At 43.0% G+C, this 22,878-nt stretch overlaps 1 protein-coding gene across 1 annotated transcript in view; it reads right to left on the reverse strand.

Moving 5' to 3' along the window:
• The window catches only part of HS2ST1 (heparan sulfate 2-O-sulfotransferase 1), a 65,285-nt gene that overhangs the window by 9,938 nt on the left and 32,469 nt on the right, over positions 1–22,878 (reverse strand). Inside the window, exon 2 of the mRNA XM_069862839.1 lies at positions 1,999–2,237. Within this exon, the coding sequence (XP_069718940.1) occupies positions 1,999–2,237 (239 nt within the window). The remainder of the gene's footprint in view (positions 1–1,998; positions 2,238–22,878) is intronic.

Consider the following 22,878-nt stretch of genomic DNA (forward strand, 5'->3'; position numbering starts at 1 on the left):
ACGTTAAAAGTTTAGATGGATGTGAATGAAATTCCTGTGAAGTTGTTTCATGGTGCTTTTATATAATCAGCTACAAAGTTGCTTCACAGCCTTTAGTAAGTGAGAAAGCAACTGAGCTTCACTGAATTAAAAAGTCAGATCAAACGTACTCTGGGGGCGGAAGATGTCCTGAAAGGTAAGTTAAATACATTCAGTTTCTAGGACGATAAGAATTTAAAACAAGTCTCAGTGAGCCAAAAGGAGAAAAAAAAAAAAAGGTCTGAGCAAAAAGCCCTGAGAAATCTGTGTGTGCAAACCAAAGCGATGCTGGAAACTGTCACTTCTAACCGCAAACTGCTTCCATCAATCCCTCTTCTCTACAATCTGAACACATACACGCACACCCTCTGCCCCCAAAAGGTGCTATGGTTGCTACTCGGTGGCCTGGAATCACACGGACTTTTGGACACCAAAAAGCCCCAGCTTTTCACATCCCTATATTCTAGTTTGTCAGTTACTGAATAAATGACTTGAAATTAAAGAAGCCTGGGAGGACAAGTACCTCAAGCCCAGCCTGGTGAGGACATGTGAGGATTTTCCATTTGAACCGCGAAGAGGGGCTCTCAAGCAAGACTGAAGACTGACACAGTGTCTCCATTAAAGGAAATCTCAGAGTCAGACTTAAAGACCAAGCATGATGGGATGACTGAATCAGAACCCCTCTGCAGGAAGGTACTGGTAGCTCAGCTGTTCAAACTGTCATATAAGCTAATGACTTAAGAGTTAGCTCTAAATCAGAGGGTCAGGAACGCTGGGAGCAAGCTAGCAGCACACTTTTGCCTGCACAGCACTAGAAGCCACATGTGAGCTCAAGGCAAGTGCAGCTGCGAAGCAATTTTGTGAAACAGGGAAAAGATGGAGTTCACTAGTTCAGCCACGGTACAGCCCAGATACCAACCTGGCATGAGCAGTTCTTCCTCAGGAGAAAAAATACAACCGGCACGTGCACAGCAGCGAACACGAGCACTCACTATCGTAAATTCATAGATCGTTTGGGTTAGAAAGGACCTTAAAGCTCACCCAGTCCCACCCCTGCCATGGGCAGGGACACCTCCCACTGGATCAGGGGCTCCAAGCCCCATCCAACCTGGCCTTGAACCCCTCCAGGGATGGGGCAGCCACCCCTGATCTGGGCAGCCTGGGCCAGGGCCTCCCCACCCTCACAGGAAAACATTTCTTTCTAATATCTAATCAAAATCTCCCCTCTTTCAGCTTCAAACCATTCTCCCTCATCCTGCCCTCATACTCCCTGATATCCTTTTAGCCATCTCAGTAATCACATACAACAATATCAGATGATGAGCGTACAACAGGCAGGACGTACCCAAGAGTTTGGAAAGGTTTATTCACAGACAGGGATGATGATTTGGTTATATTTCAGACCTCTGACCTGAGGTCCCTGCATGTGCACTCACGAGGAGTGAAGAAATGCTATTTTAAAACATAAAACTCTACTCCCTCATCACAACCCACCCCAAGAAAACCAGAGCATTGATCCTTCGTCTGATGCAGTGGTAGCAATGACCATTTCTAGCCTTGGACTAGATCCTAGCCATTCACAACCACTTCTTTCTTCCTGCTTTTGATCACCTGTGAGACCTGAGCAGCACTGGTACCGAAGACAGAAGGACAGCCAAAAGGCAGACAGATGACAAAGCAATCAACTTCTACCTTTAAAACAACAAAGGTCATTTCTGCTCCAGCTTTGTCCCTTTTTACATTTATTTTTGTCCAACAAACTGATACTTACCACCTCCAGGAGCCCAGCAAAAACCTAAACCTATTATTTAACAAAGAATATTGAGTCTCTACAAAGTAAGTCTAAATAAATAGAACTCATTTATATCGGGAATGGGACTTAAAAGCCAGTTCCATCAAACCATAGGAGTTTCCAAGAGCCAAGAAACTTTCCATACTCCTCCCCGGTTCAATAAAGGTATCTCAAACACAGCAGCTTACCTGATCCTGCAGAGACATAACAGGGTTGTTTTTGGTTGTGTTGATATGTAGAACATGGTATTTGTTCTTTGCGCAAAGATCATAGGCAATATTTGTGAAGGAGGTGCTGGCAGTCTTAGGTACTCTGTTGTAAATAATCACCACATCGTCCTCTTCATCCAGCGTCACCTCTTGTCGGGGACCATCTACTGTGTGACGCTGCTCTATTTCTCTGACTTCATGTCTTGCAATAGCCCTTTCTGTTAGGGACGACAAACAGAATTTCAATGTAAGCATCTGAACTTCAAACCACAGAAGGCAAATAACCTGGTGAAAAGCAATAACTCCTTGTATGTATTTCTGACACACCTGAAGTCAGAATGAGCCTTATGAGGAGCAGCTGAGGGAGCTGGGGTTGTTTAGCCTGGAGAAAAGGAGGCTGAGGGGAGACCTCATCGCTGTCTACAACTGCCTGAAAGGAGGTTGTGTTGAGGTGGGTGTTAGTCTCTTCTCTCAAGTGACAAGAGGGAATGGCCTCAAGTTGAGCCAGGGCTGGTTCAAATTAGACATCGAGAAAAATTTCTTCACCAAAAGGGTTCTCAGGCATTGGCAGAGGCTGCCCAGGGAGGTGGTGGAGTCCCCATCCCTCGAAGGGCTTAAAACACAGGTAGATGAGGGACTCAGGGATCTGGTTTATAGCGGACAGGTACAGTTGGACTTGATGATCTCAAAGGTCTTTTTCAACCAAGCAATTCTGTGATTCTACGAAAACTTAGTCTATAAAACATATGAATGATAAAAGGTGAGTTAATCTGACACAGAACACGAAGACTAGAAAAAAATATGCACAGGGAACGCATACCATATTCTATGACTCACGGTAACGGTACTGAAACCATCATCTCAAAAGAAAAAAGTCTATAATACAATATCAAAATGGTGACAGCCCCAAAGTATCCCAAATAATTTCTATAAAACAGTGATTTAAAAATTATAATAGGAGGAATAACTCAAGCAGCCTTGAGAATGTGAGTTTTCTGAAAACAGTAGAAATACTAACACTAGAGATTTAGTCAATTAACTGTACAGAGACACTGGAATTCAGATGAAACCATTGTTTTATTGCATTTGATACAAGCTCCAAGTGTAAAGCATTACAATAAACGCGTTTGAAAAAATTCAATTAGATTTATTAATTTCAAGTTTGACAGGAATAGAAGCAAGAAGTACTTGGGAAACAGTTAACATTAAGGTGAAGAGTTATCGCTGAGGACTGAAATACATCAAAGAGAAAGAAATGTGGAAAAGCAAGCCATGAGCAAGACATTTGGGCAAGGTGAGTACATAGCAAATAAACCATTTTGCCTTTTATACAAAGGGCAATACTCTGAGTAATTGAACTCCACTGCGAGTGCTAAAAGCCTATTTAGAAAATAAAACCCACAGCATTACATATCTTCTTTTTTATTTTGCTGCTGCTGAATTCCCAGCACTTTGTGCTGATTCAGACGGAGCTTTGTTCTGTTCTACATAAGTATAGACTTTAATACGATTTGTAATACAGATGTCAAAGCATCTTTTCTGATTCATTTATTGTGATATTGCCTTTAATAATGTATTCAAAGAAACCTCCGTTGGCCAACAGCGCGAGCTGAAGTCAGGAACCTGTAATTCGCTGTATTATGTTCTTACCTAGGGCGTAGCTCCTTCTGGATTACAAGCTCTTAACAGCAGCAGCTCTTGCCCTTTACTTCCCTTGCTTCCTTCAGCCCAGCTCCTTCTATTCTCTTTCACCACATCTCTTTAATTATAACATAAAATAACTTCTAAAGCAGAATCATTAAGCTGTGAACACCACTAGCCTGTAATTCCACATAAATTGTCTTCAACCACAAACTTCCATCTGTCTGAAAAGCTTCAAAGCTTAAACTCACTCACTCTTTCATATGCTCGTATCTCACACCCCATAACTAAGTTATATCAGTATGAAAATGTTTGTAGAAAATGCTTATTGAGTAGATCTCAATTTTCCACATGACATCTGTTGCTCCCCACTACATCAGTCACAGTTTTTGCTCCTTCCTATCTCATTTGCTACCTCTCCCATCGCTGCTGGCAAACGTCCTGTTTTGGAAAGAGATGAGGCAATAGACTCATCTGTCTGGAGATGGCTACAACAAAAAGGGACTGGCAACTGTCCCCTTCTCACCAGCAACAGATTAGAGAAAGCAGTTGGTAGGGGACACAGTTAACCACATGGTTGCCCAAGGCTACATGGACACTAAGCACCACCTAGAGAGGCGGCAATGAAACACATTTCATTTGTATTTTCCACACCAGAGTAGTAGATCTCAGCTAGATTGGAATCCTAACCACAGAGAACACCAGGGCTGGCTGGTGGGGAGGGCAGCTTCCCGTTGTACACGGCAGAACTAAAGATTTGTAAGAAACAGGCATGATTTGCAAGAAGCGATGAGAAGTGTTCCTCTAATGAGGTATTTGAAACCATGATGATTCAAAAATTAGTGTGAGAAGTGCACTTTAAAGACTACACAGAAGATATAAAAGATGTATGATCAGATGCAACCAGCAGAAAGGCCATCGCTTACAATCACCTTCAGCTTTGTAAGTGAGATGGGAAAAGAAGAACCCGTTCAAGAAGAACCTTCATAAGCGTGGAGCACACACACAGTTCTATCATCAAAGAATTAGGAGGCTTTAAATTTCTAATATAAATGAAAAATAATCTTTATGATGAAGAACTGAAAGAGCCTTTTTGAAATAACTGCAATAGTTAAAAAACAAAGGCTGAGATGAAGCACAAGATATAAAACGTTAAAGTGCTGGGAAGTTAAAGCTAAGGAGAAGCCAAAGCACCTGAGAGGATCTGATCTTATCAGCCACCCTAATAGCCTATTTAGATATCAGGAAGAAATTTGGATCTTAGGAAGAAATCTTTCACTGGGAGGGTGGGGAAGTTCAGTTCTGGCCCAGGTTGCCCAGAGAAGTCATGGCAGATCCGTCCCAGGAGGTGTCCAGATTTTTATAGTATATAATACCGGATAATTTTAAGGCATAGAATATTGTCTCATACGTTATTACTGCCTGTTCAGGTTCACTATAATAATATAATTACTACGCAGTCAGGAAAAATACTCTTCTACCATCTGCAGGTGCCCCACATGTAGTTTCAACAACTGCGAGGACAGGTTAATGCAGGCAGTACCGTATATGATCAGTGTAATAAATGTTACTACATTGATTATTTACCAGCACATGAATTAGAATCTTAGAATCAATAAAGAGGAAAAGATCACTAAGATCATCCAGTCCAACCATCAGCCCAAATCCCTTGCAGAAAGTCTTCAATTGGCACAAGTAGATATTTTGTAAACAACAAAACAACCCTATTTTCTCACCTATTTGTCTACATGTTCTTCAAACCCATCCTTTATCCCATTTCAGCGTCTCCCATACCTTACGTTTCCTGAGCCATCCTCTTGGAGCAATACACCAGGAAAAACCAGGGCTAGCAACAAGCTGGTTTGCCACTCAGAGGCTATCAGAAAAATAAGATCTAATGAGCAAGTTATGTCTTCTCCTTCAGCAGGAGCAGTAATTCCAAATTATTTATCTCCAAGATCGCAGCTCTTTCAAGTCAAAAGAGTTTGTTAACAGGTGTCAAAGTTATTAATAGGAGAAGCAACACTTGGAGAAAAACAAACAGACCAAGTTTGATTGCTTAGCCCTATTTTGTTAGGATCTCAACTAATAAAATTGCCTGTGAAAATGCACCAGGCCCATACATACCTATAAAAATATTTGAAACCCAACTAAGCAATATTTACATCATTATAGAAACAAATAATGCAAATGAACGATATTTAAATAAGGCTAGAAAGAAATCACTGTGATCCTAAGCAATTATTTGTCTGCATTCCTTGCACATTCAAACAGATGACTGTCTTAAGTAAAACAAGTTTATTAGCATTTACTTCAAATCCAAGTGTTAACTGCATACAAAATATTCCCTCCCCAAAGAGAACAGAGATGATTGGATTTTAAATACGGAAAGGCTAACAAAGCCAAACATTTCAAATTCCTCACATTTTTCACAAAAGCACAAGAACCTCCTGGGATTTTGTAACAAGAAAAATCTATCAAACCCAGAAACTCTTCTTTCTCCTATAGCTTAGCACTTACCACTGTTGATGAAAGATACATTTTCAGCCTCACTGGCTGTCAAAGTCAAGTTAACTGAGTATCTGGAAGAAGAATTCAGAGCACAGAAATGTCAAATCATGGAATAGTTTGGGTTGGAAGGGACCTTAAAGCCCACCCAGTCCCACCCCTGCCATGGGCAGGGACACCTCCCACTGGATCAGGGGCTCCAAGCCCCATCCAACCTGGCCTTGAACCCCTCCAGGGATGGGGCAGCCACCCCTGCTCTGGGCAGCCTGGGGCAGTGCTTCACCACCTTCACAGGAAAACATTTCTTCTTAAGATCTCATCTCAATCTCCCCTCTTTCAGCTTCAAACCACTGCCCTCATCCTGTCCCTGCACTCCTTGACCAAAAGCCCATCCCCAGCTTTCCTGGAGCCCCTCTTTAAACTATGTATTTCATCCTGTTTTCCTTCTGTAGGCATCCACAGATATTTAGGCTCTCTCCTCAATGTGTCTCACGCGCCTGCCGTGCTTCCTTGTGCAACCTCCCACTTAGACGAGGAAAGGCTCAGTCTTAAAATAAATGTTCCCTCAGCAGCCTTCAAGTGTTGCCCAACAGAAGAAAACGATGTGGATTCAAACTTTGCTCGTGCTGCCGTGCTGCCGAGGAACGGGATATCGACTGTCGACAGCACCATCCCCAAGCAAACAGGATCTACAATCCTGGATGCTGCTTCAAACCAAATAAGCAGGTTTCTGTCAGTTGGGAACAATATTGAAAGGAGCTGGTTTGGTGTCTGGCTGGCTTTCTCCTGTGCTCCCAGGCCAATTAGGCGAGCAGCCGGCAGCCTGAGGCGCAGAGCAGCTCTCAAGCTGTTTCCCTGCCCCAAAGCTGCTTTAAACACATGGTTGGCCTGAACAGTGAACCAGAGCAGGACCAAAACCGACTCCATTCTCCCCTGAGAAGAGGAAAAACTGAACAGCAGCTTAAAAATGAACTGTAATTATGTAGCAAAGTTAACGATCTGATTAATTTTTGAATTATAGACACCCACCATATATAGGTAGCCTTCATCCTTCACTGAAACGCAGCCTCTTCGGGAGCATTAGGCTGCCTATAAACCAGAGCCGGGCTGCTCTGTGTGGGTATCAATGCTTTGAAGATGGAGAGGAGGAGAGGAAGAATCGATGTGCTATGACAGTTTATGGCCATGGAGGATTTATGTCACTACACCCAATTAAAACTGAAGGAAAAATATAGATTGAACTATAGATTTGCCATCCATGAGGGACCTGGGCAGGCGGAGCGGTGAGAACCTCATAAGGGTCAACAAGTCCAAGTGCAAGGTCCTGCACCGCGGTTGGGGCCACATGAAGCACAAATACAGGCTGGGTGGAGAATGGATTGAGAGCAGCCCTGAGGAGAAGGACTTGGGGTGCTGGTGGAGGAGAAGCTCAACGTGAGGCAGCAATGGGTGCTTGCGGCACAAGAATCGCCACTCCACATATATATCCATCCTGGTTTCAACATCAGAGCCCGAATTTCTTATTTTTCTGCACACTTTTTCAGTTGATCAACTGCATTTGCAAGGAGAAGTATTTCATAGAACCTTAGAATTGTTTAGGTTTAAAGGGACCTTAAAACCCATCCACTTCCAATCCCCCTAAACTGCAGTTATAGATCAAAGCTTAGCTACTTCAATAAACATGGTCACCCCAAGAAAATTATGGCTTATAGGAGACATTTTTGTGTAATAACATCTAATAAAGTAGAAAAAAAAGAGGTTTCAGCCCACCAAATGTGTGAAATTTTGAAAATTCGTAAATGCTTGTAAAGGCGCACATGAAAAACACCCCTTCAGCTGTAACAGCAGCACCACTACTGTGACTCCTGAATACTGCGAATCACACTGATTATAAAGTTACACTCAAATATACGGAAACATTTTAGACAAAGCGGTGTAGTAGTAAAATTTAATAACAAGCATTTGTCAAGCAGCTCCACAAACTCTCCAACTTCAGACTGAAGTGTTTTGCTTGATGCAAGCATAAAATTCAAGTTAACAAATCAGCATTGGAGCAAACACAATAGAATCATAGAATTGCTTGGTTGGAAAAGACCTTTGAGATCATCGAGTCCAATCATACCTGTCCACTACTACACCAGATCCCTGAGCACCTCATGTACCTGCCTTTTAAACCCCTCCAGGGATGGGGACTCCACCACCCCCCTGGGCAGTTGTTCAGTGTCTGAGAACCCTTTCCAAGAATAAATTTTTTCCTGATGTCCAATCTGAACCTGCCCTGGCGCAAGTTGAGGCCATTCCCTCTTGTCTTATCACTTCTCACTTCGGTGAAGAGACCAACACCCACCTCACTACAACCTCCTTTCAGGCAGTTAGAGACAGCAATGAGGTCTCCCCTCAGCCTGCTTTTCTCCAGGCTAAACAACCTCAGGTCCCTCAGCCACCTCTCCTAATCCTTGTTCTCCAGCCCCCTCACCAGCTTCGTTGCCTTCCTCTGGACGTGCTCCAGCACCTCGATGCCCTTAGATACTTCTCATCTTTTTTTTCTTCCCGGTTGCTTGCAATCTCAGTGTTTTTCAGGAAACTCGAGTAACAGGTATATGTAGAGAGAAGGACGTGATGACACAAGGAAAAGGTTTGTGGCTTTTCAGAACCCCAAACTGGTCAGTAAGCTGTTAGGGAGCACTGCCACCACTATAACAGCAATGAAAAACACTTGCAAATCAAGGATTTGTTCTCTACATAATAAACCACAGCTCAGTATGTAACAGCAGGGCTTGCTCTTATTTACAGACCCTTAATGTTGGAATGCAGGTCCTCGCTATTTGCAAGAAACCTTAATGGAGCTGTTTGATCCACGGATGCAGTTGTCACAAGCAGTTCACTATACAAATGTGCACGTCACTCCTTCAAGCAAAATCCAATTCAAACAGCAAAAGCAAGCAAGATCAATATAGATCATCTGACTCCATTTAGTCAAGCAGCCTGGAGACTGGTTTGTTATTTTACACAACCTTGCTACAGACACAGAATCGTTCATTTTTTCTAAAAGGGCACTAGATAGCATAAAAGCAAAAAGGATCACCAAACTGTTAACATCAGCGAGATCTCTCTGCATGGGCAATGCTGTACTGCAGCAAGGCAGCATCACATTTAACAAAACTAATGCTTCTGCATTTCATCCAGAATTAGCCTTCAATTTTCCTGTACAACAACCTGAGAATGAGGCTGAGAGAGCTGGAGTTGTTTAGCCCGGAGAAGAGAAGGCTCCAGGGAGACCTTAAAGCAGCTTCCAGTGCTGAAAGGGGCTCTTGATAAGGGAGCGCAGGGATAGGATGAGGTGAAACGGTTTTAAGCTGCAAGAGGGGAGACTGAGATAAGATGTGAGGAAGAAATGTTTGGCTGAGAGGGTGGGGAGGCCCTGGCCCAGGCTGCCCAGAGCAGGGGTGGCTGCCCCATCCCTGGAGGGGTTCAAGGCCAGGTTGGATGGGGCTTGGAGCCCCTGATCCAGTGGGAGGTGTCCCTGCCCAGGGCAGGGGATGGAACTAGGTGAGCTTTAAGGTCCTTTCCAACCCAAACCATTCCATGAAATCCCCAGAATTACTTTGAAATCAAGCACTAGAGAGCGCTTGTGGCCAAACTTGCCAGTTAGTGCAAACCCCCCATGGTCCTGCTCTCCACGCTGAGAAGCAGTCGCAGTCACACTCAGGTCAAACACATTTGCACACCAACAACTCTAAAAACGCTTGCAGCAGGCATTGATTAGCAAAATCAAAACTGCACAAACAAGGGCTTTATCCAGCTTCATATCAGTGCAATACAGAGCTCCCTGTCCTTGGTAAGAACAGAACCAGTCCAGGACTGGTGTGGGTTGCACTGAAGTGGTTTTGTAAAAAGCTTCGCACTGGTAGCAGAGCCAGCTGCTCACCGAAAGCCTCTGGGTGTTAATCCTGATTTAGATTGGATTAAGTTTTTTAATTAAAAGAGAATTCTTTTTCTACATGCACGAGAAATATTTTGTTCTTCCCCTAAACCAGTCCTTTTTTGAACAAGGACTATTTGATGAAAATTTAACCAGAACAAAAGGACAAGCAATGCCCTCAATGCACCCCAGGTAGCTGTTGTGAAAAGGTAATGACTCCAGGACCTTGCTCAGACCTTTGGTCCCACAGCAGTAACTGCTTAACTAGGTTCAGCTTTGGGGCTCTCATTACAAGAAAGACACCAAGGGGCTGGAGTGGGTCCAGAGGAAGGAAATACAGCTGGGGAAGGGTTTAAAGAACAAGTCTTATAAGGAGCAGCTGAAGGAGCTGGGGTTGTTGAGCCTGGAGAACAGGAAGCTGAGGAGAGATGTCATCACTCTCTGCAGCTCCTTGAAAGAAGGTTGTGGTGAAGTGGGTGCTGGCCTCTTCTCCCAAGTAACAAGTGACTTGATGAGACAAAACAGCCTCAAGTTGTGCCAGGGGAAGATTAGATTGGATGTTGGGAAAAATGTCTTTACCAAAAGAGTGGCGAAGCCCTGGCAGAGGCTGTCCAGGGCAGTGGTGGAGTCTCCTTCTCTGGACGGGTTGAAAAAGCATCTGGCCATGGCCCTTTGGGACACGGTTTAGTAGGCACGGTAGGGTTATGCTGACAGTTGGATTGGTCTTTTCCATCCTCAGTGATTCTATGATTCTAGGGCATATACAATTCTTCTTAACTACAATACACTATAATCCTTCATTACTAGAAGGTAAATCATCCTGAACTTACTAGAAGTCAGAAGTTATGCTGGATACTGCAATGCCACAGAAATAAGTGTCCATAGGAAATTCTATAGATACCGCCAGAGCAAGACAAGAGGAAAAAAAGAAATCAAGATTCTCATTTTAGTATTTCAAATTCATCAACACATTCATTTTATCAGGACCCTTGGAACAGTGAGAAAGTTCATTTAGCTTTGCATATTATTTTGTTGGCAGTCAACGTAGAATTGCGGAGTACAGAAAGAGCTGACTGGCCTTGTAAAAATAAACCCAAACCAAGCTCCAGGAACACCCACATATTTGGTCAGATTATCTTTTGCAGACATTAAGACTTTAAATTGTCAGATTTTATTTTATACAAGCAAAGTAATCTGCTTCCAACAATAGTCAATAGCCTAAAATCTAGCATTAACCCATTTCTAATATGGCTGAAACCTGGAGATCTCTGTAAGGGAATAATCCTTTTGCTGTCATTCCGACAGAAAGTGGTTTGAACTGCCAATACCGAGCCACTTAAGATCACAGAATCATACAACAGTCTGGGTAGGAAAGGATCTTAGAGATCATCCAGTCCCACCCCTGCCCTGGGCAGGGACACCTCCCACTGGATCAGGCTGCCCAAGGCCCATCCAACCTGGCCTTGAACCCCTCCAGGGATGGGGCTGCCACAACTTCTCTGGACAACCTGTGCCAGGGCCTCCCCACTCTCACAGTGAAGAAATTCTTCCTTATGTCTAGTCTAAATCTGCCCCTCTCCGGTTTATACCCATTGCCTCTCATCCTATCACTCCAAGCCTTTGTGAACAGTCCCTCCCCACCTTTCTTGCAGCCCCTTCAGGTACTGGAAGCTGCTCTAAGGTCTCCTCAGAGCCTTCTCTTCTCCAGGCTCAACAACCCCAACTCTTTCAGCCTGTTCTCATACAGAAAGTGCTCCAGCCCTCTGATCATCCTTGTAGCCTCCTCTGGACCCGTTCCAACAGCTCCCCATCCTTCTTACATCCAGGATTCCAGAACTGGTCACAATATTCCAGATGAGGTCTCACAAGAGAGGAACAGAGGGGCAGAATCCCCTCCCTTGACCTGCTGGTCACGCTGCCTTGGATGCAGCCCAAGGAGAAATGCCCAAGCCCCGACTCTGTGCAGGGTGGGACTATTATAAATGCCTGTGGGAGGATATGCCAATTGATACAGCTTTTTGTAAGGAATAGCTTGTTTATCTGGGATCCTTCAAAGCAAAAAATACCACTGGTGAATTCCGTTTCCAGGGAGATGACATATTACCTTCCAGAAACATATCACACACTGAAGTTACTCCTCAGGCTGAGTAAGCAGAGGAAAACATGCAAAGGACATAGACTCTGGCAACACTGCTACCTAAGGAATGGAATACGATGAAATTAAATTAAATGAAAATGAAATGAAATAAAATTAAAAAAAAAAGAAAAAGAAAAGAAAAGGTTGGAATGAAGAGCAGGAGAAGAGAAATTGCTTTCACCAAAATGCAGGTGAGGGGCAGAATCCCCTCCCTCGACCTGCTGGTCACTTTGGCTGAATTTAAGTTGCAAACAAATACCTCCCTTACTCATACAAAAATAAGTTCTTAAGCCTTATTACTTTTACATTTCCAGACAAAAATAGCTTCTCTTCGTTTCTGATAAGCCTTCTCAAGATGTTTTCACACCTCTTTTGACACCTGGTTCATACCGTGCCATCATCTTCTCAGGAAGGAGAGGACATCCCGGGCTGACATCGATTTGCAGGATTAAAATTGACTCAGGGCAGAAAGTCTCACTATGTTTCAAACATCACCATATCAGTCAGAAAATGGGTCACTTTTCATCACAAGAAAGTTCTGTATCGCAATTGGTACAGATCAGGACTTCACATCTCTGTGTGCGCCTAGCCTATAGCCAACCGAGAAGATAAGAGACCTCTCAAGCGAGATACAAGGCTGCACTTCAGAACATATGTATATCTATCTTTTTTCTGCAAAATTATGCTAAATTTAAACAAGGTTATTCTGTCCAAGTGGCCTCCTCTCTGTGTTCCCATATGTGTACAAATTATCCCCATGATAATCTGGTTAAAACAGCAGCTGTTTCTTCCCAAGACTATAGACAACGGCAGTGGTGGAGTCTTCAGCCCTGGAGATGTTACAAAAACATGTAGAGGACATGGTTTAGCAGGCATGGTGGGGTTCGGCTGGCAGTTGGACTGGATGAGCTTAGAGGTCCTTTCCAACCTCAACGATCCCATGCTTTTGTGTCTTCCAACTGTTCAGAGATCGGGAAAAAAGTGGTTTTAAGCATTGCGGGGGTTTGTTTTTAAATCACAGCTCTCAACATTTTTGAAGCAACGGAATTTCATGCTGCTTCTCTCCAAGGAGGAAAACATGACTGCATCAGCTCACGACAGGGGTCTCTCCTGACATCAGAGGGACGATGCTGCGAGATACTGTGCTGAGCCTGGTGAGGGGGTGACTGACAGGAGTTTAGCGGCGCCACCGAGTTCCGCAGAGCCAGGGGAGTCCAACTGGCTGTCTCAGCACATCTGGTGTGGGTAGAAGCGATTGAGAACAATCCCTGCTCTTGGTCCAGACACCAACTCATTTTATATATATACATATATAAAAATAATACATATATTGATGAATATTATATATTATATATAATACATATTGAATATATGAATATTGAATACATTAATATGACAGATATATATTCATATGGAGATATTGCATATTATTCATCTGTTACATATTATATATATGTAACATGTATCTTGATGAACAATATATATGTTGTATATTATATATAGAATATCTGAATATTGGAAATATGAATATGACTAATATATATTCACCTATATATAATATATATTATATATGCATTATTCATCTCTATATATAGAGATTAATCACAAGAATTATATGTACATATATTCATCAAAAAAGCCGCTGAATCCAAGGGCTGCAATGTTACAAACTGGTAGATCCATACTCCCTCAAGACTACATACACGCCTAGTTCCACCTCCTGAACCGCAGATGGATTGCCACCTCCTCCTCTGCGAAAGGTCACCCTGCTGAAAGCATCAGTCACGGGAAACAAACTGAAAGAAATTTCCTTATCTATAGAGAACATTTTTTTTGTATTAATAACAACGGAGCTGCAAACCCCACCAAAATTCATGCTCCTGCCATTAGAACGTCTGCAACAAGCTGAAAGGAAATCCAACACAGATATAAACAGAAGGCAGAGCTCTTTATAACAATTATTTAGGCTGTTCCAAAGCTAATGCCCACTCGGGGAGCGCAGACTCCTTCTCCGAGGCACTTGCAGCCCCATTTCGAACGCAGCCTGGCTCATTGAACACACAAAGCAGTTGTCCCTGAGTTTGTCCTAAACTGAGAAATATTAAAGCAATTTTCATCTTGATTTTATTATGTAGATTATCATTACACAGGAAAGAAGGAAACTGCCAGGCAGTAAAGATATTTAAAGGCAACTTGATTGCAAAGCATATAAAGAAAAGTGACAATAATTTACCATTTATCATCGAATCATTGAATTGTCTGGGTTGAAAGGGGCCTTTAAAGGTCATTTAATCCACCCCCCCAGCAATGGTTTGCAGTCAGCTGTACAAAAATCAAGACTGATGCGATAAAGAGCAGGAATAACACAGGTAAGGGGGTTTTTGATGTGCCTTTTTGTCTTCCCACCACGCAGATACACCTGGTTCTCCTTGCCAAGCTGTGAAGGATGGAAACTTTCCTTCTAAAACACATGCTGAGACGCACCTTTCCCGAACTGGGGTTTCAGCAGTTTTATCAATTGCTCTTAAAACATAAGGAAATCACCCAAGATGTCAAAATTCAAATGGTATTTGTTACCATAAATGCTTCTTAATCTGTCCTCATTAGCAGAGATCACAAGAGTTAGCTCCTAAGCAACATTTCAGCCATAGCTCTGTGTTTCTGCAGCCTCCTTTTCCTTTCCCTCTGAATTTAAGTGTATTTTATTTCCTTATTTTCCCCCAGTAGTACAACTATTCAAACCTTTCTTTTAAGGAATACTGGCACTATAAAAAGGAGGCACTATCTTAATTAGTGGAAGTTTTTGCATCATGGAAGCTGTCTTTAAAATCAGTTATTTTTCTTCAAAATTAAATGAAGCACTCATTAAAAAAATAATTAGCATGTACAACAATCACTTTGAAAGCCTATCTCCTGCCATAGGACATTTCTACTGGGCAGCAATCTGGGCTGCATTATAAAACACCATTATACATGAACAGATGGAAATCATAAAATGATATTTAGCTACAGATTTCCTGTCAGAAACTTATATAAAAAGAATGGGGGGGGGAAAATATGCTTAACATTTTCCATTAGCCAACATCAAATCACTTAAAAAAAATCAGAGGAATCCATGTAATGCCTATGACACAGCATCCTATTTATAATCCATATTTTTCCAAGTCCCTTGCATATAAGGCAGGAAGATATCAGACTGTGTTTTCACCTTTATGCACACAATACAGGATCTAAACTAATAAACTACACACATGAAAATGCATTTCAGTTGCAGCTAAAAGATAAAGCTTCTCAGGTCTGAATTCTCACTTTTGGCTGAACATTAGTGGAAGCCAGCGAAGCTCTACAGAGCTTCCCGGATTTGTCAGAAGAGCTGATTGCGGCCCAGAAATGTATTAAACTTTCCCATTATAAGCCGTAATGAACTGCCTCGGCTAGAACAGCAAAGCCATTGTTTATAGCATTCAGATAGGAAAGTTACTGACATTGCAAAGATCAAGGTGCATAACATCAACTCGGTATGAAAATAGACGGCTCCCGTAGTTTAAGGGCAAAGTGGTATTGGCTGCTGTAATCAATACGACTGTTTTGAAATACAGGCTTGTCTGGGATTACGTCTGATCTTAGAATCATAGAATAATTTGGGTTGGAAGGGACCTTAAAGCCCATCCAGTTCCAACCCCCATCCCAGCTGGCCTTGAACCCCTCCAGGGATGGGGCAGCCACAGCTTCTCTGAGCAACCTCTTCCAGGGCCTCACCACCCTCACAGTGAAGAAATTCCTCCTTATGTCCAGTCTAAATCTGCGCCTCTCCAGTTTATCCCCATTGCCCCTTGTCCTATCACTCCAAGCCTTTGTAAACAGCCCCTCCCCGGCTTTCTTGTAGCCCCTTCAGGTACTGGAAGGTTGCTGTAAGGTCTCCTTGGATCAGAACTTTTTGCTTCATTGCCAGGGCTTCACAAAAAAATAACTATTAATGCTCTTAAAGCACAACACAGAGATTGTTATCAAAAGGTTATAGTAAAAATCCAGTGTTGGAATAACAGCTACTGAACACATCATCCGAGAGGAATGTGGGGTAAGGAAGGCAAGATAGAGATGTGAAGAGGGAGGTGCTCCTTGAAAAGCTTAGCGTACCTGATTAGAAAGATTGTGTTCAATTTATTGCTCAATATAAATCAGTCAGTCATATTTTGTAACAGATAAATTGATAAAGCTACCTGAAAATGAGCAAATTACCCAAATATTATTCCATCAGGAGTTCAGAACGCAGTAAATGTTTCCTTTAGCATGTAAGTCAATAGCAGCATAAATTTTAGTATGGACAAAGAATTTGCTGTTTTCTTCCTATGCTCATAAATGAAAGCTTTTAACATTATTTTTCTACACACTTCATTTCACTTCTCTTTCTGCACAAACAAACAAAGGAACACGCAGATTTCCTACTGTTTCAGTGGTCTCAAAGATAAACCAACCTTCAGGATCACTGACGACCTCCAAAAGGACTTAGGTATCAGAGGGTCTTACCATTATTTACTCCAAGCCAACAACATTCAGGGATGCAAGCACATCCAAGGCAACGTGGTGAATTCAGGTGGACAAGGTACGTAAAATGTGAGAATAAAGGAAAGGAGTTGGAAGGAAAAAACACTGAACAAATTGAGTATCCATCAGAATAAGCTGTATTATTCCACACTCCGCTAAAGAGCAAACTTTGCATTCAGAGTTTCTTATTTGCACATACAGACACACGAAATTGCTTAAAAGTTCAAAAAGCCTACGTTATTTTGGTGAGAGCTAGGAATAGAGTCTATATGGAAGGGAAACCTGTCAGCTCACAGCTATCTCAAGCTTACCCTTGGGAAGGGCATCAAAATTCTGCAATATACGTCTGGACACAGTTAATAAGTCTAGTCATTTATAATTAACTATGTTCTCCTTTTATTTTACATTATGCAGCTGAACAACAACTCTCCTGTTAGCCCAAACCAGAGAGAAGGAGTCTTAGGCTTTATGGAAAACCATCATTAAAACACAACTGTAGCTCTAGCAAGTGAAACTGAGGAAGAAACCAGTCAGAAAACATCACTTTCATCCAGGAAACCAACTGTATCCCAGGCTGCATCCAAAGCAGCGGGACCAGGGCAAGGGAATGGATTCTGCCCCTCTGCTCTGCTCTCCTGAGATCCCACCTGGAGTCCTGCATTCAGTTCTGGAGTCCTCAGCAGAGGAAGGACATGGGCTGTTGGAGAGAGCCCAGAGCAGGCCACAAAGGTGACCCGAGGGCTGGAGCATCCCTCATAAAAGCACAGGCTGAGAGAGTTGGGGTTGTTCAGCCTGGAGAAGAGAAGGCTCCGAGGAGACCTTAGAGCAGCTTCCAGGACTAAAAGGGGCTCCAAGAAAGCTGGGGAGGGGCTCTTGATCAGGGAGTGTGGGGTGAGGATGAGGTGGAATGGTTTTAAGCTGAAAGAGGGGAGATTGAGATGAGATCTGAGGAACAAATGTGAGGGTGGGGAGGCCCTGGCCCAGGTTGCCCAGAGCAGTGGTGGCTGCCCCATCCCAGGAGGTGTTCAAGGCCAGGGTGGATGGGGCTTGGAGCAACCCAATCCAGTGGAAGGTGTCTGGATGGAACTGGATGGGCTTTAAAGGACCCCTTTAACCCAAACCATTCCATGATTCTATGAAAACCACTAAAAAAAGGTAGAAAATTACAACAGAGAGCTGAATAATGCACCCCTGTATAGCACACCAAAAGAATACCAGACACCCCTAAGGTCTAACCAGGTGCACTGGAAGTAAAGAAATTGTGCCAGTTCCATACAAAAAAACCCAGCTGTTTCAGAAGCTTTTAAAGTTTTTAGGGAGCTTTTAATGGACTAGAAAACACTGAGGCCAGGATGCAGCAAGAAGCCCGAGGACCCCATCTCCCAATCTTAAGGCTTACGCAATCAACCGCCTCCGCCTTTTTCTGTGGTTGCGTTATCAAAGGATGAACACAAATGCTTGTTTATAAAGCCTCGGGAATTTGAGGGGGAATGGACTTCTCTATACAGAAGAATGATAGTCGTCATCTCTCTTTTATATGTAAGGCAGTTGAGATAACATTAGGTCTTGTCTTAATGGATTGTGTTTTAGTATCTTCCAACTCAGAGGTAATAGAACATGACATACAAAAAGCTCATGAAGCGGGCTGAAAACACTGGGGACATCACCTTAGCTCCCCTCAAACTCCCTCCAAGCACAAACTTCTGCTCTACACAATGTACCTATTCCTATAAAAATAATCAAGACATTTCTTTGCCCATTTATTAGAGACTGACAGAAGAAGCCAGTATGCAGAGCCACTGATGTGTTCAGAGAACATATACGAGAATTCAGCAATACATCAAAGTGAGGAACCAGAGGATCTTTCAATACACTCGGTATTTGTGCTGGCAGACCAAAGTAAACAACTTTTTTCCTTGCAGACTTGTAAACTAAAAGGGAGAAATATATCATCCAACTTGTTTCTTCTCAAAGCTCTGCCAGTGGGAAGACTGGGCATTTACTATTTTTTGGGAAAAAAAAGATCTAGTACACAATTACAGTTCCTCCTAAAAATCCCCAAAACAAAAATGACACCCAAAGTAATTCCCTGCCACCAACATCAAAACCTGCTCACCAGTACGTAATTACACCAAGTATTTTGTAATTAAGTCCACAATTTAAAGGGTTATCAGGTGCTGGAACCAGATGCCCAGGGAAGTTGTTGAGTCACCAACCCCGAAGGTATTGAAAACGTCGGTAGACAGTTGCTCGGGGATACAGTTTTGTAGCGAACAGGTACAGTTACACTTAATGATCTCAGAGATCTTTTCCAACCAAAAGATTCTATGATTCCATAATTTGAGTTTCAATTAGTATGACCCTATTTGTGTTCTGTTCACACCTATTTAGCCTGGAGAGGAGAAGGCTCAGCAGAGACCTTGGAGCAGCTTCCAGTGCTAAAAGGGGCTCCAGGAAAGCTGGGGAGGGGCTCCTGATCAGGGAGAGCACACTGAAGCTCCTGCACCTCTATCTTAAATACCTGCACGCGTTAGGAAGGCTGCATCCAAGTTACTGTTACCTGGTCTCTATTACAGTTTAAAACTAAGCAACTGGGATAAAAAAGCTAAACACTGATGGATGGAAACATTATTCTCCTTATGTAAGAAACGCCACACTTCATCTTTTGAGGCAGACGGAGTCCCCGGATTAGGATAATGGCAGTTACAAGACTGCTCCCCCAGGACAAAAACACTTAAGAGAACATAAACAACAATTATGCTTTTTGGCTGTTAAGAGTTTTGTTCTACTTTGCATGTCACAAATGCTACCCCACAGCCAACATTCACTCCCTAAACTGTGAAATGTTTCATTAGCTATTTCTCTTTGGAAATACATGGATGCTACCTCGAAAGCTTTCTCCTTCACTCTGAAGGAGCAGTAAACACTAGACAAGCAAAAATCACTTGGAAATGTTTATCCTTTAGCTCTCATACATGTCAAGATCTGGATAAGCACTACACTGCAACAAATGGAACCATTTGAGATTTTCAGTTGTGTTTGTTTCCATAGAATCACAGAATGGCCACATAGTTTCCCTATTCATAAAATGAAATCAACCCTTGATTGACATTAGAACCCAAAAACGTCAAATTAAATTTCAAGTTCTAGACATGTAATATTCTGCTGCTTATACTGGTGGTCTATTAATTAAGGACCACGGATATAAGATATTTATGCAAATGAAACTAATGCTCAGGGATCAATTTCTCCATCCTTGAAGTGCAGAGACCTCATGGAATATCTAATGACACCAAAATCAGAGCTTCCTCTGACTGGAAATATCTTTACCAGTAAAAAAATTTAAAAGTGCTTATGTACATTTGAAAGAATGAGTTCAAGACACTAAACTCCTGATTTCAAAGTGAAAATACTCCATCACTTCCTTCTCTCACAAGGAGAGCCCATTGTCAACGTGTATTTTGGAAGCAGCTCTTACGCACCAGCTTGCAAGACTCTTCCCAGTACGGAATGAATCGGGAAGATTACTCAGACCCGTCAAAGGCTCACAACTGTGTTGCTAATTGATTTCTTTTCAGAAGCAGCCTGGACTATCAAAATATTGCAGTTCCTCCTCAAAACGAAATCTTCACACTACACACCATCATAGTCTCGTTATACAAATTCAGCTACTACGTACGCTTTGTAAAACAGTCAAACTCTCTGCAAAATCAAAACCAGTAACTGTTTTTACAGGGCAGGTCATTAAACTTGTGATTTACTACCAGATTGTCTGCTACTATCAAAGTACTTACAGGAAAGGTGGTGGCCAGTGTTGTGTGCTTCTGTTTGGCTTTCCTAAAATTCCAGTTGTCAGTGCAATATTTGTCGGCTCCTTTGGACTCTCAGTTATTGCACAGAATTGCTCAGAAAGACACAGTATCGTAGCATCATAGAATGGTTTGGGTTGGAAGGGACCTTAAAGCCCATCCAGTTCCAACCTGGAACCTCCCACTGGAACAGGGGCTCCAAGCCCCATTGAGCCTGGCCTTGAACACCTCCAGGGATGGGGCAGCCACCACTGTTATGGGCAACCTGGGCCAGGGCCTCCCCACCTTCACGGGGAAACATTTTTTCCTAAGATCTCATCTCCCTCTCCCTTCTTTCAGCTTCAAGTCCTTCCCCCTCATTCTGTCCCTGCCCTCCCCAGCTTTCCTGGAGACCCTTTTAGCACTGGAAGCTGCTCTAAGGTCTCGCCAGAAGAGGCTCCCATAAACACCTCTTACACAAACCCATCTCCAGTGGTGGCTGAAGCCAGGAGGGTACATAAACCATAACTGAGTGAGGTGACTTGCAATAAAGACACAGCAGACAGCTGAAGGAAGCTCAAGACAGGTGCACATTTTCAACAGCCACATCAAAATACAGCAAAATTCATCTATTGGGACCAAAGAATGATTCTCAATCTGATCCTCTTAGGGGTTTTGCTTCATCTGAGAAGCAACACTAAGGGTGAAGAGGAAGTTGTGAGAGGAAGGATTTCTTAGCTTGGTGCTAAGGAAATGCCACTTGGACAAAAAAAACAGGTTGAGGTGGCAAAAGCCAGACCATTACTTGTTTTGCATGAAGGCAATCAAGAAAAAAAAAAAAGCGTAGTTTTCTAGGTAAATCCATGCTCTCTAATCAAATAATTCACAAGAATAATGTCATCATATACAGCTGAATATTACCAGGAAAAAGTAAATCGTCTTTGCTTTGCTATTACTGGTATTAACTCCTCATTTTTCCTGCTGCTGTCTGACACCTGCACACAGAGCCGTGCTATTTTTCTGAAATGAAACAAGCTGTGCAAGCTCACCGCAGAGCAAAAGATGCAGCCTGAAGCTCTGTGTTTTAACACTGCTAACAGATGATTTATCTAGTGGATAAATCCTGCCAATGGCACGAGGGCTGGAACAAGGTCATCTTTAAGGTCCCTTCTGACCCTAACCATTCCACGATTCTATGATCTCACCGAGAAGGTGGTAGAGAGCAGTGGATTCCACCTGTGAGAAGCAAGATCACACCATGCAGTCTGTATACAACTTCCATGACAATTAAACAATGGGAGACAGTTGGACTACGACATTAACTGATGCCTGATTCTCGTCATACTGGAACCACACTGAAATTCCAAAGCTGGCCCAAAAGAACCATTACAGGCATCATTACTGCTAATGGATGAGAGATGCTGTCACAGAAGCACTAACAACACAAGCTTTGCTTCAAATGACTTGCTAAAACCATCCAGGAACCCAGCAGATTACGCAGAGCATTTGTACTGCTGATCATTTCCCTCGTAATCCGATTCTCACAATATGCCTGGAAGTGTACAAGTCCCTGTAGTCTTGCTCTGTTTGCCACTGAAAAAGGAGTAAAGCACCACTTCATCTGCTTCTCTCAGAGGTGGGAAGGGAAACAGAGAGACAGATCATAGAATCATAGAATGTTTTGGTTGGAAGGGACCTCAAAGCTCATCCAGTTCCAAACCCCTGCCCTAGGCAGGGACACCTCCCACGGGATCAGGGGCTCCAAGCCCCATCCAACCTGGCCTTGAACCCCTCCAGGGATGGGGCAGCCACCACTGCTCTGGGCAACCTGGGCCAGGGCCTCCCCACCCTTATCGTAAAGAATTTCTTCAGAATGTCCAATCTGAATCTGCCCCTTCCGATTTAAAGCCATTCCCTCTTGTCATATCACTCCATGCCCTTGTAACAAGCTTCTCCCCCACTTTCCTTGAGCCCCTTTCAAGTGCTGGAAACTGCTCTTAGGTCTCCCAGAGCCTTTTCTTCTCTAGGCTGAACAACCCCTACTCTCTCAGCCTGTCCTCATAGCACAGAAGCATAGAATGTCCTGAGTTGGAAGAGACTCACAAGCATCGTTGAGTCCAACTCCTGTCCCTGGACGGGACAACCCCAACATTCACTCTGTGCGTCTGAGGAATACATGGTATGCTTGGCTCTTTTTAAAACAAAAGTTACTGAAGAAAGTAAAGCAGCAAAGTTAGTCTCAGTTCTTTTTCCTTTACTCCCATCCTTCACATTCTTCCCCTTTCTCTTCTGCTTCCCTGTGCACTACCACATCTTTT

The sequence above is a fragment of the Phaenicophaeus curvirostris genome, chromosome 8 (assembly GCF_032191515.1).
Source record: "Phaenicophaeus curvirostris isolate KB17595 chromosome 8, BPBGC_Pcur_1.0, whole genome shotgun sequence".
Classification (NCBI taxonomy): domain Eukaryota; kingdom Metazoa; phylum Chordata; class Aves; order Cuculiformes; family Cuculidae; genus Phaenicophaeus; species Phaenicophaeus curvirostris.